General features: G+C 33.6%; 2 protein-coding genes and 1 long non-coding RNA gene across 3 annotated transcripts; 1 reads left to right on the top strand and 2 right to left on the bottom strand.

Annotated features, from left to right (window-relative positions):
- Nucleotides 1-458: 458 nt before the first annotated feature.
- Nucleotides 459-881, bottom strand: LOC124455636. The gene is made up of 2 exons (XR_006951953.1): nt 816-881; nt 459-721 (listed from the first exon to the last, which is right to left on the bottom strand). It is a non-coding gene; the product is annotated as an uncharacterized LOC124455636 (long non-coding RNA).
- Nucleotides 882-8124: 7243 nt separating this feature from the next.
- On the top strand, nt 8125-9211 carry LOC124455635. The gene is made up of 2 exons (XM_047006283.1): nt 8125-8653; nt 8809-9211. Exons 1-2 carry the CDS (start codon nt 8203-8205, stop codon nt 8898-8900), a joined length of 543 nt encoding a protein of 180 aa, XP_046862239.1. The 5' UTR covers nt 8125-8202; the 3' UTR covers nt 8901-9211.
- Nucleotides 9212-12069: 2858 nt separating this feature from the next.
- On the bottom strand, nt 12070-13575 carry LOC124455884 (leucine-rich repeat-containing protein 40-like). The gene is made up of 2 exons (XM_047006495.1): nt 13212-13575; nt 12070-12464 (listed from the first exon to the last, which is right to left on the bottom strand). The coding sequence occupies exons 1-2, from the start codon at nt 13573-13575 to the stop codon at nt 12070-12072; spliced, it is 759 nt and encodes a 252-aa protein (XP_046862451.1).
- Between the last annotated feature and the right edge of the window lie 1164 nt (nt 13576-14739).

Genomic DNA, 14739 nt, shown 5'->3' with positions numbered 1-14739 from the left:
TACTTGTGACGTCACATTACATAATGAGTTTTCGCAATGTTTCAAACACTGTTAAGTTTCCTGACAACTTTATGTTGATACTAGTAGTGAGCATTTTACACGATTAAAACTTCATGATGAAGGTCGCTCTGTAATGTTGAAGTGAAATATCACCAAACATAACTAATATTTCTTGTTTATTATGCAATATGTGACGTCACAAGTTAAATAAATCGGACAAACAAAAACCTTAATACCTCGAGGATGAAAAGTGATATGCATTAACTGATACAGAAAGACCATTTTCATTTTGCAATATCTACTCAATAAAAGTAAAACTCATATAGCAAAATTTTCGTATCAAGCACTTTAAACATGCTTCGTCAGCATTGCAAATACTGCAACAATTTTTACAAAATTGCCATGTTACGTTCATTAAACAAAGTAGCTAAAGTCTGTAATATATCAGTTTGGGATTCAACGTTCAATTCAACTTTATTTTTTATTTACAGTTAATTACATTAAGTATAATGAACATGTTATGCAAAAGAAGAGCGAGTTTAAAGAATAATTGGTTTTCAAAAATGTTTCATGAATTTTCTTTAAAAGCGAAGGGAAATTTCGAAGAGCATCACCCGAATTGAATAAAATATTGTAAACAGGTAATCAATTTCATTTCTTCCCCAATACACATTTACGCATTCTTTTCTTCTTTCCTTTTCTTCATTTCTTATTTCTCACCCTTAAAGTGTACAACATTTAAAATTGTAAGAAATAATTTTCTTTGCAGCCTTGCATAGTGCGTATTTTGTTTTTTTCAGCCGTTTTCAGCTTACCTGTAATACTTTCCATCAATTGAGTATGACAACCCAAGTTTGCCAACTTCATCACGTAGAGCTTGATGTTCCAAATCAGGATTGCCGTAAGTTTCAAGCGAGCGGAAAATTTTTATTTTGCTTAATGAGCCAGGATCGATTTTCTTAAGTTGGTTTTCTTTAAAAGATAAGATGCATAGATTTTCCAAATCTGCAATGTCCGCAGTAATCTTCTTTATGCAGTTTCCATCAAGACGAAGTTCTTTAAGCTTTTTCAAATCAAGCAGCCATCTCGGAATACATTTTAGACCACACGTTACAATGGATAAAGACGTAAGTTTGGTAAGCTTGTTAAAGTCCTTAAAATCATCGTTTTCAAGATGACACTCAGTAAATTTGAGTTTCAAAGTTTTATCGCAAATACTCTGATAGAAAATCGTTGGAGGAATTCCTCCAAGTTTAGTAAAAGATAATTCTGTTTCTTCTTTTAATCTGGTGTTTAAATATGCAACAGGAAATTTCATTTTCAATGCATGTGCCGCAAGTTTCTTCTTGTTCTTTTTGGAAAGGAAATGTACAAACCTTATGACGAACATTTTGTTGTACGAATGCAATAGAGGTAGGAGAAAACATAGATCTCCTTTTACTGGATCTATATGAGATAATTGATTAACAATTTCCTTCGAAATTTTTTCGTCAAAATCATATTCATGTTTTTTTACGCAAACGGATATTCCAAACAAATATTAAAAGAAATATTACTAAGTTCAGAAATAAATCAAAGTTATAAATGCAAACAATACAAAAAAGAGCTGGAGCTAAACCATGTGAGCATAAGAAATAATCGTGTTGGATGGGAATGTGTTGGGTAAGTGTACACCTCTTTGTTTCCGCTGTTAAGTCTTTAATCAAGAAATAAAAATTAATAACCAAAAATATCATTGCTGAAATAAGTTGTAACAAACTTTTGATAATGTAGAGATTTGAATTATTTTTAATGGGATGAGATGTTGACATGTTTTCTTTTAGTTTTAGCACTTTTTCGTACAAACCCATCATTGCACTTGTGGAGGTAGTGTCTGGAAGGAAATCAAAATTGCTGTATAGATCGTTCAGGTCGGAAGTATCTTCTATGGCGAGGCTGACGTAGCTTTGGTTTTGATTGGATTTTTGCTGGAACAGCTCACGTGTAACGACAAAATTTGAACATGGTTAATCGTAACACGTCATCACTAAATTAAAAAATGTTTCAATTACCGGTGAAGTTAAAGGAAGCTTCAACCAGAAATCGTCAAGAACCAATAGCCACAATGCTTCGACGAACAATATAAACCACAAATAGTACAAATAGTTTGGAATTGTGCTTTTTACTGCATTCTGAATTGACAAAACTTTAGCATATAATATTGACTTTATGATCTGTGACGACTTCCGTTCTCGCCAGAACATGTTTTCCATGTGCATATAAAAACCGTGTTAGGATTTATACTATGTATAATCTCTGATGATGGCTTTGCAAAAAAGTCTATTGCAAAGCCATTTGCGTATATTTTGATATAAAGTACAAATTGTGCTATCAAGATTGAAACTTCAATTCTAATGTTTGTTTTTAGATATATTCGTGCAGTTATATTTGACATGCCATGTTGGATGATATTGTATTATGTCTACTTTGTCAAAGTGCTAGACGTGTCGGTATACAAATATAAAAATATTTATTATACAATATTTTATATAATTATTACATCTGTTTATTGTATATGAGTACAGAGCTTATAGAGAGTAAATTTTAGATTAAATGAATTAGATAAAGTCTTATTAAATAAAGTCTTATTGCGCTGGAGGTAGTTTAATGAATTGTAAAGATCGATGTAAAAGTGCAACGATAGTATTTAGTATTGACTATTGAAAAACAAAAACCTTCATTCTTACTCCAACATGTTTTCTAGTTCGACGACTTCTTGATGCGACAAATGAAACTTCATCGACAAATTAAACTTGATCTACATTTACAAACATGTAAATTAAACTTCGTTCAGTAGGGAATTGAATTAATTCAAACTATGTGAATCTAGACTTCATAACATGGAAATTCTTTTATTTTTGATATAAATATCCTGGAAAACCAAGTTTGAAGCCACAATGTCCATAATATATTTACGTATACAAATGGTGCACTGTGTCACACTGCATTTGTCATCAAGACTTCTTGACCGCGCGCAGTTTTGAGCACCAAATATTGCCCAACTTTGAACATAAAATTCACCAACTTTTACCTGGAAATTCTCGACATGCTTGGTGTCATATTGATCAAAAAGATGATATTTTTCGATGATGCAAAAAACCAAACTACGATTTTTTTATTTCATAGGCACTAAAGTGTAAGTAAAAGTAAGATTGGCTATTTCCTTTAAAATGCAAAATTATAGAAAATAATATACGTACCAGGGGCGGATCTAGGATTTTTCAAACATCAGTCATAAAACGTCGAAGGCGCTCCGCACCTGGGGGGTCTGAGGCATTCTCCCCTGAGAAATTTTGAATTTCAGAGCCTTGAAAATGCCATTTTCAGCGTTTTAGAGCAATACAAAATGTATTTGTGGGCATCATTTTTGCGTAAAAACAACACATTTTGCTTACGTTTTTTTCAAAAAAAAAAAAAAAATGAAGTGAACAATACTTGAATGTTTTGCCAAATATTTAGGCTCATTATCATGCCAAATATATGGCTCATTAGCATGTCTAGGAACGTAAAATTTATTTTACAATAATGCTATTCAAAAACAGATATAGTCTTTAAAAATTTCTACCAAGTTGTCAGGCATAGACCCCCATAGAGACCCTCATTCAAACCTCTATGTAACGAGTTTAGTTAAGTTAGAAATTTGGTACTACAAGTGACAGTTCATAGGTATAGAAAAGCTCAGACTTCAAACCATGCAAGTTTATTGTAACCCTTTACCCATCTCCACATCAGTGCCAGCAAATTCACCTTTTGAGAAAAAACTCAAAATTTTTTTCTGCCGAAGGTTAAGCAAAAATTATCAGAGTGAAAATTTGCAGTTAAGGACAGCTTAATGCCATAAATGTTTATTAGGCATTTCACTAGACTATTATCTCCTGTAAGTATATGCAAGGTGTGCTATATAGCACTAGTAGCATTGTATTTGCAAATACAAACAGAATATATCCAACATGTCTTTAATTATATAATTACATGAATGTAAAAATTGGTTCATGTGTCATGCTTACTGGTTATGATAAATATCTTTTCATATGATCAAAGCTTGTTTAAATGTAAATCAGAAATAATTTAGTTTATAAATTATATTGATCATCAGAAAAATTACCTAGTGATCTTGAAAAATACTTTGCTGTTTTGCCAAATTTCAAGGTTTATCTGCATACATAGAAAGACATTTTTACTTTATAGAAAATGCTTTTCATACATCAATAGCCCTTTGGAATTTATGGCAAACAATCTGGTATGAGCCGTAGATTAACACACCTTTACATCTCTACATGAGGTGTTCAGTTAGAAAAGGGGACAATATGTGACATGGGACAACATTCCATGTATGTGAAATACTCAGGTTTAATACCATTCCAGTCAAATTGTCAAAATAAAAGCTTCATGGATCAGAAGACTCAAAATCACAGGTTATAGTAAACAGCTTCTCATGTAATCAATGTTAGTTTTCTCAAATCTTAAACAATATGTAGTATAACTGTCCAATGATTGAATGATCAATGATCATAAACTGAAAAACCCCAAACATTTGTTTATGATAAAGTAAATAATAGTATGGCGCCTTATGGCTACAGATTTTTTATCCATTGAAATATATTTGCAGGAATGTAGGATTTCGCTGCCGTATAACGGCCACGATTCCCCAAGCACTAAAGAAATCATAGCTAAAAGTCCTTCGTCAACAACAATTTCAGAAGCATCAATCTGCTTACCATACGCCATATTGACATAAATCGCATCACACACTCGCATAATTGACTTTGATATATTACATTCATGCATACACTTCACTTGTCCTTTACTTACGATTTTGGATGTAAATTTCTGCTGATAAAACTCAAGACAATGTTGGCTTTCTTTTGAACATCAATGACTGAAATGTCGCTTGCGAGATCGTCTTTGCCAAGCATTTAAAATTAATCCATAAATCCATAAATTTCCACCCTCTTGAAAAAATTCACATTTTGGACAGCAGCATTCATGTCAATATATGAATTTGTAAAAGATTTCCATAAATTCCATCTGATTGCAGTTTAGTTTCTATCATGCTTATAAAAATTACTATAAAACGATCAAACATTCAATTCAGACAGTGAGCTTGACTATGTTAGTTCAGTTGGCTATCAGTCGAAATCCGTCAAACCAATCACAATAAAGCAAAATTCAAATGAACCAATTGTAAGATAGCAATTGGACTCCTTATACGTCCGGCCACCCTTATTATCAGTCGAGACCATTCCAGACTCTCCACTGATCTGGCTATTGACCAATAAAATAAGCGTTTTGACGTTCATAGACTCCTTTATCCGTCGAACCAGTCAAGCCACCCCGCTTATCAGTCGGTTATTCCAGGTCAATTAAAATTCAACTGATCTGGTTACCAACGAGATATTCATTGATTAGTTATTACTTTTCAATAATAAATAATGCGGGATTTTTATCACGAAGTAAATGCGATAAGAAAATAAGAATAATTAATGATTTTTTAATTAATATGAATAGGTAATTTTTGAATTTCAAACATCAGTCGCGCGACGGATTTGACATACTCTAGATCCGCCCCTGATACGTACGTTATGTACGTCACAACATACTTTAACTTGACCTGTTTCGAGACTAATGCACCCTGGTGTGACAAACTATTTTTATGCTATGCAAATAATTAGTGATTACTCACTGTAAAAAAATTTCCAAGCAACAAAGATGTCTTGGCTAAATCTGGTGATAAATAATTGGATAGTGCAAACAATTTTTCTTACTTTCTGTCTTACTTTGGCATGGAAGGCTCTGAAATGGATGACTTCAACAACAAATATAATCATAAACAAAAATAGCAGACAATTGAATTTTTCGGAGCGGTTTGTAGAAAGTTGGTCCCATTCGTTGAATGGCTTGGGAAATTTATTCTGTTGTATATCACTAACGTTAAAAGAAAGTTTTGTAACATATTAAATTTTGGAACGTATTCATAAATTGAACAATATACCATTTTACATTATCCACAAGTAGCCTTGCTTAATTATTATTAATTTGATGTAATTTCGTGCTAAAAACATTGCGAACAAAGCATTTTGTTGTTTTAAACCACTTAGCCATTGAGCTTCACATGTGTGCCAATATATTGCGAACAAAGCATTTTTCTCTGCTGAACACGTAGCCATTTAGTTCACATTTGTGCTAGAAGTAAATTATACAATGTTTATATCAGTATAAATGCATAATGAATTTTCACTCGGCTCGAAAAAGCTTCCAATAGCTTTTAAAATACACAAATTAAACATCATATCCATATGACTTGTCGTGACCTGTCGTCAAAACACGTAAAGCAAGCATAATTTGCGCTCAAACACTACAAATATACTTATCTAATAAGCACGATATGGAAATTGAGCTAGAGATGTAAACGTGTGTGATTCGGCGAGTTATTGGTACTAGTTGTTTTTTTAGACAAAAATTTCGTGATCTACAAACACGAAATTGATTTCTAATTCAAAAATTAACCAATAAGCTGTCAAGCATTTAAAAACAGAATTTTTTTTACCATAAACATGTTCATGCTGAAGATGACTTTATATCGAAACATGTATCGTAAAATACGGCAAACTGCTATCCTTCAACTTCGAGCTTAATGGTTAGCCTTCGGATTATGGATTAATTTGGCCTATTTATAGTATAAGAAATTTGATAAATATCGTTTACTTTTTCGCAATAATAGAAGGATATGATGAACGAATGTATAACTGAAATGTCGATACTCATGGATCTGTGCGCATGCGAAATCAAATCAACCTTGTCTCAAATACAATTGCACTGTTACAAAGAGTTTTCTTTATCGACATGGTGTTTAGTCTGTTAAAACAATTTTTAGATTATTTTACTAGACTGCTTAATTTGGAATGTATTTCGAACAACGTTTGCCTTTTGAAACTTTGCACTGTCCTTGGATCCCTATATAGTTTTTTACTGGTAAGACAAGGTCGTACAATTCATGTACAGAATTGATTTTAATAAATTACAATTTCCCTCTCCCCTGTTGTCATCAATTGACTTAGTGGCAAAGCCGAAGTGCATAATATTTGACAAATTTTGTGCAATTAATACAATGAATTTCTTAGGTGCACGTATTTTGTTGATTTACATCATGATGAAACCTGGTACGTGTAAAATTGTTACCAAGAAATAGAGTTAAGAGACAGGAGAAAGATACTTCCATTGTTTTTGTTATTTTACTTTCCCATACACTATTTTATACTGATATGTTTTACATCCCCAATATTATTATTGACATCACACAAACACATATTACAAAATAAGAAAGCGGTACAAAAATAATCGTTTCCGTTACGTGTGAACGCCTAAACGTAAGAGTTTAATTACGGCGAAACTTTTTTCCCTGCTTAAAATGACGCATTAAAATATTCCAAAACAGTCGTGACTGACGGTGATAAATATTGTCAGAAAAAATGAACAGACTTCAAATAAATGTAACTCAAATAAACTGAAGCTAGCATTAATCCGGATTAGTGTGAACAGAACAACAAGTGTCAAAAACTTTACTGCAATCTATTGTGACATCATTGAAAATTCTATTTGTACATGTAATGTATTCAATTAGAGATAGAAAAATTTGCCGACTAGGGCTTTCAATTTATTGCCGAAGATAATCTTTCTAATTTGAATGGGTTTTACGATTGTGTCAACAAGAAAGTAATGAAGAGTACTAGTGTTTTGCTCTTAAGCTCGTTTCAAACGTCGCATTTTACATTAGCCGATAATCTATTAACATGCAAATATCAAGGTTTTTTTTTTGTCCATAAATTATGTTTGTTTCAACCGTCGTCGATACGACGTCAAATCATGTTTGCTCAAATCACGTCGTCGTCGTCAACACGACTACCGTCGTAGATTGAACCGGAAGTCAAAGACGCACGCCACGCCATTTTCACGGCGTCTTAGACGAAATGTCGTGTTTGCTAAATCACTCTATTATGTTAAATTGACGTCAACAAGTTCTCAAGCCGCCCAGCACTCATTTTGAGGCAATAACGTCACGTACGCATAACTCGTTCATTATAAAAAACAGCAAAATTATTAGTTTTGCTATTTTACATCAAACTTTAGCAACAAAACGCATAGGGGGAGTTGACTACCATCGAAATGGCCTGTTTTGAAGAGGGAAAATATTTCATTGAAAATGTTTCTACAAAGCGATATCTGTTCTCAACGGGAGATAAAATTAAATGCAACCGAGGAGACGAAGGTGGCTGGTTGTCAAGTCCAAATTGTGTCGGTGCCGATGCAAACTACTACAATAGAGCCTACTGGAAGTTTGTTCCTCAAGGTGATGGAAAGTATTTCATTGAAAACTTAGAAACCGAGCGCTATCTGTTTCAAACTGGTGACAAAATTAAGGGCGATCGAGGTGCAGAAGGTGGTTGGCTGTGTAACTCTGGGTTTGAAGCTCCCAGTTGTGTCGGTGCTGACGCGAACTACTACAATCGAGCTTACTGGAAACTTGAACCGCAAGGAGAGGATAGGTATTTCATCGTCAATGTGGAAACACAGCGTTATTTGTTCCAGGATGGCTCTGAAATTAAAGGAAACCGAGGTGAAGTAATATTTGTTTTTCCCATAACGATACAAAACGAATTCAACCCTGTGATTTTCAATTGGGCTTAAATTCTTGTATAAGTTAATCACAATGGTAGTTCTTTGAGCGAATTACCAGATAAAAGTCTAATTAGTAATATTTATTAACAACAGGAGACGAAGGCGGTTGGCTTGAAGCACCGAAATGTGTTGGCGCTGATGCAAATTACTATAACCATGCTTATTGGAAAATACTCAAACAGTAATATCCGACTTTGAATGTGAAAGGCAAACAGAGAAATTGAGCATTTTTAATTTAGTTTTTATTGTTGTACTATGTAATTCATTCTCATTTCTTCTTTCGTTATTTGTCTAGCTTTGACGACAAATAAAAGAATGTTTTTGTTTTAAATATTCCCTAGCATTGCTTAATTTATTTGTTTTAATATTACTAATTTCTTTTTGTTAACTAATGCTGAACATGATATCAAAAACACATACTGAAATACATATATGTTATTTACCAGCTGCAAACATTGCTTCGTCTGAATAATAAAATGCACTCTTGCTATGACAACTTTCGTCTGAATACACTTTGCTTACTCATTAAATAATTTACATAATCAGTTTTAAATATTTGCATTTCACTTCGTAAACAAATTCAATGTGAAAAAAGTATCACTTTTGGACCGCTAGGTAAATATCGTAAAAGCTGCACGGTCAGGCAGCCAATCAAATGGCTGGAAATCAAAAAATACGCGTTGGACCGCTAAATAAAAAAATGAATATATTTATTGTCGACTCATACAAAACCACATTTATTGTTTACCACTTTGAAAACAATCTGATTGCTTTTTGGATTGCAACCAACCTCTATGCAATAAATATTTAAACAATGTAAAATGTTCTAGATGCTGACGTCCACTGTTGCCCACAATAGCATTGATAAAATATCCTCGTATATTTCTGGTCGTTACGCAGCACGCAGCTTCCTTATAACTTTTTGTGTGCGATACTTAGTCAACATGAAAAAAGACTATACATAAAAATCGTAATAGCCTGTTCCTTGGACGCAACTAATTTTGCAGATCATGTAATCAAAATAAATAAGAGAAACGTTTAAATGATCGTTTTCGACTGGAGTGCGAAATTGCTGTTCTTTATGATGGTGACAACCAGTGGCGTACCTAAACAAAAACAATTGGTCGTGCTATAGCGAGAACAAACATGAAGTTCTAGTACAGTTGGTGGCAACATAAGTTGTCGGTGTCGCCAGTTATGGACGCTTCAATATGCGACTTTCATATTTCATCCTTTTGGCAATCACCCAGTAAATTATGCATGTTGAAATAATCAATTTGAGCCAATGCAGTGGACTTTGAACGAAACAGTAAAGGCAACAAAGTAACCGCTGTTTCTCCACAATAGCGCACAACCAATCTTTCCTTTCGCATCAAGATTGTTGGAGCCCCTTATCTCTCGTTTTCAGTGTAAGCGTAGGGATTGGTCGTGGGCATACAAACAAAATATTTCTAATTTATAGCGTCGCGTGAACAGACAACCCTTCGTAAAAGCTCAGAATCGATATCTCTGACTCTTTCAGCTTCAGACGCGACGTTTGACTGTCCTTGATTGATTTCCATGTTCAGACACAATCCAATAACACAGTAAAACGATGAATAATTTGACAATATTTGAAATACTCGTGCGAATAAAGTTGGGCACGACCAAAGGAAATTATTCGGCGAATGAGCACACGTACAAGTCAATGCAGCCTTATATATTATTAGTAATTTATGTTTGGTCATTCTCGTCTGATCAGAGCACGACCCAACTAAGGCTGACAATACCCTTTTTAATAGACCGTGAGGTTTTCTAGCCAATCAGCGCTTAGGAATATATATAATTTGGTCGTGCCGGCCTGAGTAGAGCACAACCAAAACCGGGCGAATGCCAATCCATGTGCTTTTAGGCAATGATTAGGGCAGATGTCAGGCAGAAACATAATATAGTTTAAGTAATGCGAAATACATATTTCAAAATGCAATTGAAGCATTAGAAATGGATTTTGTTTTCGCTAATATCTGTTAACATGAGAAACAATTGGTTGAAAAAACCTTAGTTCGAAAAATGTTTGGTCGTGCTGAGCACGACCTCTATCTACGCCACTGGTGACAACTACTAGTGGCAAGGTTACAAAATGTTTCTTCTTTTATTTCAAACAACTTTGAGCTTTGATGCATCCCCTCATCTTACAAAATTCTTCTTTACTTACTCCGGGTACCCGTAGGGTATACGGAGCTTTAAATTCGCCTGTGTTTTTTCTTCGGTGTCGTTAATTGGCAATTCTACAGTTAGCCCACTAGTCGCGCATAACAAATATCCACATTAGCTTTTCAGTAGTGCTAAATTACTATATTATTAAGGGCTGTTTACATGATCCCGGCAAACCGAGTTTCGTGATATGATTTCGAGGTATTGAAAGGAGTCAAGACTTCAAGCGTAAAAATTACAACTGTTTATTAAGTACCACAAGTCATTTCTGTTGTGATTCTCAAATTAGGCCAAATTGGTTGTTAGAATTTTAAATGTTTGTGTTATTATCAAACAAGAATGTTGTGAAATTACTAGAGAAGATTTATCTGATGATGAGCATTGAATCGTTTCCATTTGCCAAAATCATTTATCGCTTGACTGAATCCCGGCTACCGGGGCTCATGTTATCGGCCTCTAAGGTTGTCGATATTTTGGCAACAATTCACCAAAGTTTTTCAAAGTTTACGATTATGTTTAATCAGAATGATTACGAACTACGATATTATGAATACCACGTAGTAAAGTATATTCTGCAATGAAGGTTGCAACCAAAGTACCGATAAACTTGCCAGCTATAGTTGAAGCGAGGGTTAAAATAATCCGAAAAAAGCGTGTGAATATTTATTTAGAGCACAAGAAGTAATCGTGATGGATGGAAATATGCTGGGCTAATTTACTCCTCATTGTGTTTTTCATGTCCTTCATGTAATTAATATTAATGACGAGAAATATTATTACTGAAAGTAGTGGAAAAACATTTTAGATGGTATAAAGATTTGAAATTTGTTTAATGGGATTAGATGTTATTATGATATCTTGTAATGTTTGCACTTTGCCATAAACGCCATAAAGGGTGTATTGTATGGAAGGAAATCAACATTGTACGATTGATCGTGATCAGTCAAGTCAACAGGATTACCTATTGGGATGCTGAAGTAGCCTTGGTTTTTATTGGAATTTGACCACAAAATGAGCCACAAACATTGATTTTTATGAGAATTATTTCCCAGTTTCTTTTAAGAGTAGAAGAAATTAAAACTTAACTCATTTCATAAATTTATTATCTTGTTGCTTTCCTTCCACTAATACCTGGATCACGAGAAAAGTTTTTATGATATATTATTTCCCTCTCTGAAAAATCTTTTTAGAATTTTTCTGGAAGGTAAAATAGTTTAGCTTTTCCTTTTCAGTTTCACTTAGTTCATCTTCTATTCTTTCTTTAAGTTGATAAGGATATCCCAGGTTGCGCAAATTCGCACATGAAAGGGACTGGTGGAAAGCGTCCACTTCCAATTTATGATTACCATCGATATCAAGAGATTCGAAATTCTCCAATTTTGTCAATGAGTTTGGTGCAATTGTTTGAAGTTTGTTAACATCAAGCCTGAGGACTTTTAAATTCTTCAAAGCTAAAATGTCAACATCAATTTTTTTTATTAGATTTCTACTAAGATGAAGTTCTTCAAGCCCTGTCAAAACAAAAACTCCTTTCGGAATTGATGTTAGGCGAAATTCTAGAATAAGCAAATATTTCAAAAAAAAATAAGCTTGGTAAAGTTCTCAAAAAAATCAGGATGAAAACGGCAGTTGTTAAATGTGAGCTGGACGAGATTTTGGCACACTAATTGGTCAAAAATCGTCTGAGCAATTCCTGGAAGAGTGCGAAACGATAATGTCCGGTCTTTTTCAACAGTGTCTTTAAGAATTGAAACAGGAAATTTAATGTTTAATGAATGGGTATCGATCTTCTTTCTGTTCTCTTTGGAAAGGAAATGAGCAAACCTTATAACGTACATTTTATTGTAAGAATCCAATAGATGAAGAAGAAAACCAAGATCTCCACCTTCTGGATCTATGTCAGACAGCTGATTAAAAGAATGTCTGGGTAATTTATTGGAAAAATCATAATTACATTGTTTATGATCCAATTAAACGGTCCATTGAACTATCAAAGACAGTAACACTGCACTCAATGATGAAATCCCCACATAAATGTATATAAAAAAGAAAAAGCCGGAGCTAGACATTGAGAGCATAAGAAATAATCGTGAGGAATGGAAATGCTTTGAGTGAGTGTACACGTCATTGTGTCTTCAACATCTTTCATATAATAAATATTAATGGCGAGAAATATTATTGTAAAAAATATTTGTAACACATTTTTCATTATATATAGAGACGTGAAACCGTGACACTGGGACGCAAAGTTGCCATGTTTTGTGCTAGTGTTTGCACTTTCTCATACAAAGCCGTCAACGCACTAGTAGTTGTACAGTCAGGAAGGAAATCTAAATTATAGAGTTCATCGCTCAATTTGGGAGTATCATCATTTAAGATACTCACATATCCAGTGGTTTTCTTATAATTTGACTGAAATAGTGCAAAAGTGACTTCAAAATTAGGACAAGGTGAATCGTAACACGCCATCACAAGATCAACAAATGTTTCAATTGCCGACGAAGTTAAAGGAATTTTCAACCAGAAATTGTCAAGAATAAAAAGCCACAATGCTTCAACGAACAAAATGATCCACAAATAAGCCAGGAAGTTTGGAATTGCATTTTTGCTGCATTCAGAATTGACAAAACTTTTGTATAAACAGTTGATATTGTGATCTGTAACCATCTCTGCTCGTTGCACTTAGCTTGTTCTTTGTGACCGGCAGAATTTTTTACAAATGCAAGAAAATTTTAATTTTGTTTGTGGCCATGACGCATTCAAATGTTATTTGCTATGTTTTGACAATCAACAACAGGAAAACATTCAAAACTGCCAGATGTTACCTCCATTCCAGCAACTAGAACAGCTATCATTGCCAAAAGTATCACTAAATAATCTTTTATAACATCCCGGAGAGACTTCAAAATCTTAAAATTTTCCTTCCCATTCTTCCTGAAATATTCCATGGACATCATCGTGATAAATTGATAAAATTAATGAAGATGGATTTTCAATTTTAAGTTAGCGTTCAGAGTTTTGTCTGCTCACAGGAGTATAGTTATTTAAAATACACAAATTCTATTTTTTAGTTGCTAAGCAATTTTAAATTCACTTCCTCTCCCAACATGCAAATTCATTTTCACACTTGCCATTTCATTAAAACAGCTAGACTTGTTGGAAAGATACTGTAATAAAATCATACAGCTATACATCAGTTATATATTTTCTTGTATAGCGACGCTCGTTGAAAGGACAATTCAGAAACCTGAATTATAAAATAAAAATAATAAAACGTGTGTGGTGATTTGTTGTCGCTGCCGCTAAATCTTTTTGTCAGCAAATTATTTAGGTTATGAGCACATAGGATATCTCGAAATATTAGGCCCAAAAAATGTAAAATTTGTTAATAATTAATTTTGAATTAGAAAAAGTGAAGTGTGCAAAGAAGGAACATGGCGATGTCGTTCGATCACATGTTTGAAATAAGAAAAGCGACTGAGCGTACAACATTCGAATCGAATACATGCTCTCTGAAGGTTATGTTGAAGCATGTTCTTAAAAACAAGCTAATGATGGTTGCAAGGAAGTCAAAAATGTATTCAAATCCATTGGCATGATGGTAGGGGGTGCAAAAATGCCATGCCCACTTGCCAGATATTGATTTCAATATGGGAAATAATATAGGGCATCGAATTTTGCATTTGGTTTAAAAGTCGTACTTGAAATTATGCAATTCAAACTATTACATTACTCGATATCTAAAGTCTAGAAAAATAGGTATTTAAGAGATTCTTAATTTAAAAATAATTATGTGGAGGATTCTTCCATGATTTCTTTAGAACTACTCGC

The sequence above is a fragment of the Xenia sp. Carnegie-2017 genome, unplaced genomic scaffold, assembly GCF_021976095.1.
Source record: "Xenia sp. Carnegie-2017 unplaced genomic scaffold, XeniaSp_v1 HiC_scaffold_4, whole genome shotgun sequence".
Taxonomy (NCBI): Eukaryota; Metazoa; Cnidaria; class Anthozoa; order Malacalcyonacea; family Xeniidae; genus Xenia; species Xenia sp. Carnegie-2017.
Note: the sequence above shows the minus strand (reverse complement) of the source record. Positions and strands in the feature narration are given on the sequence as shown.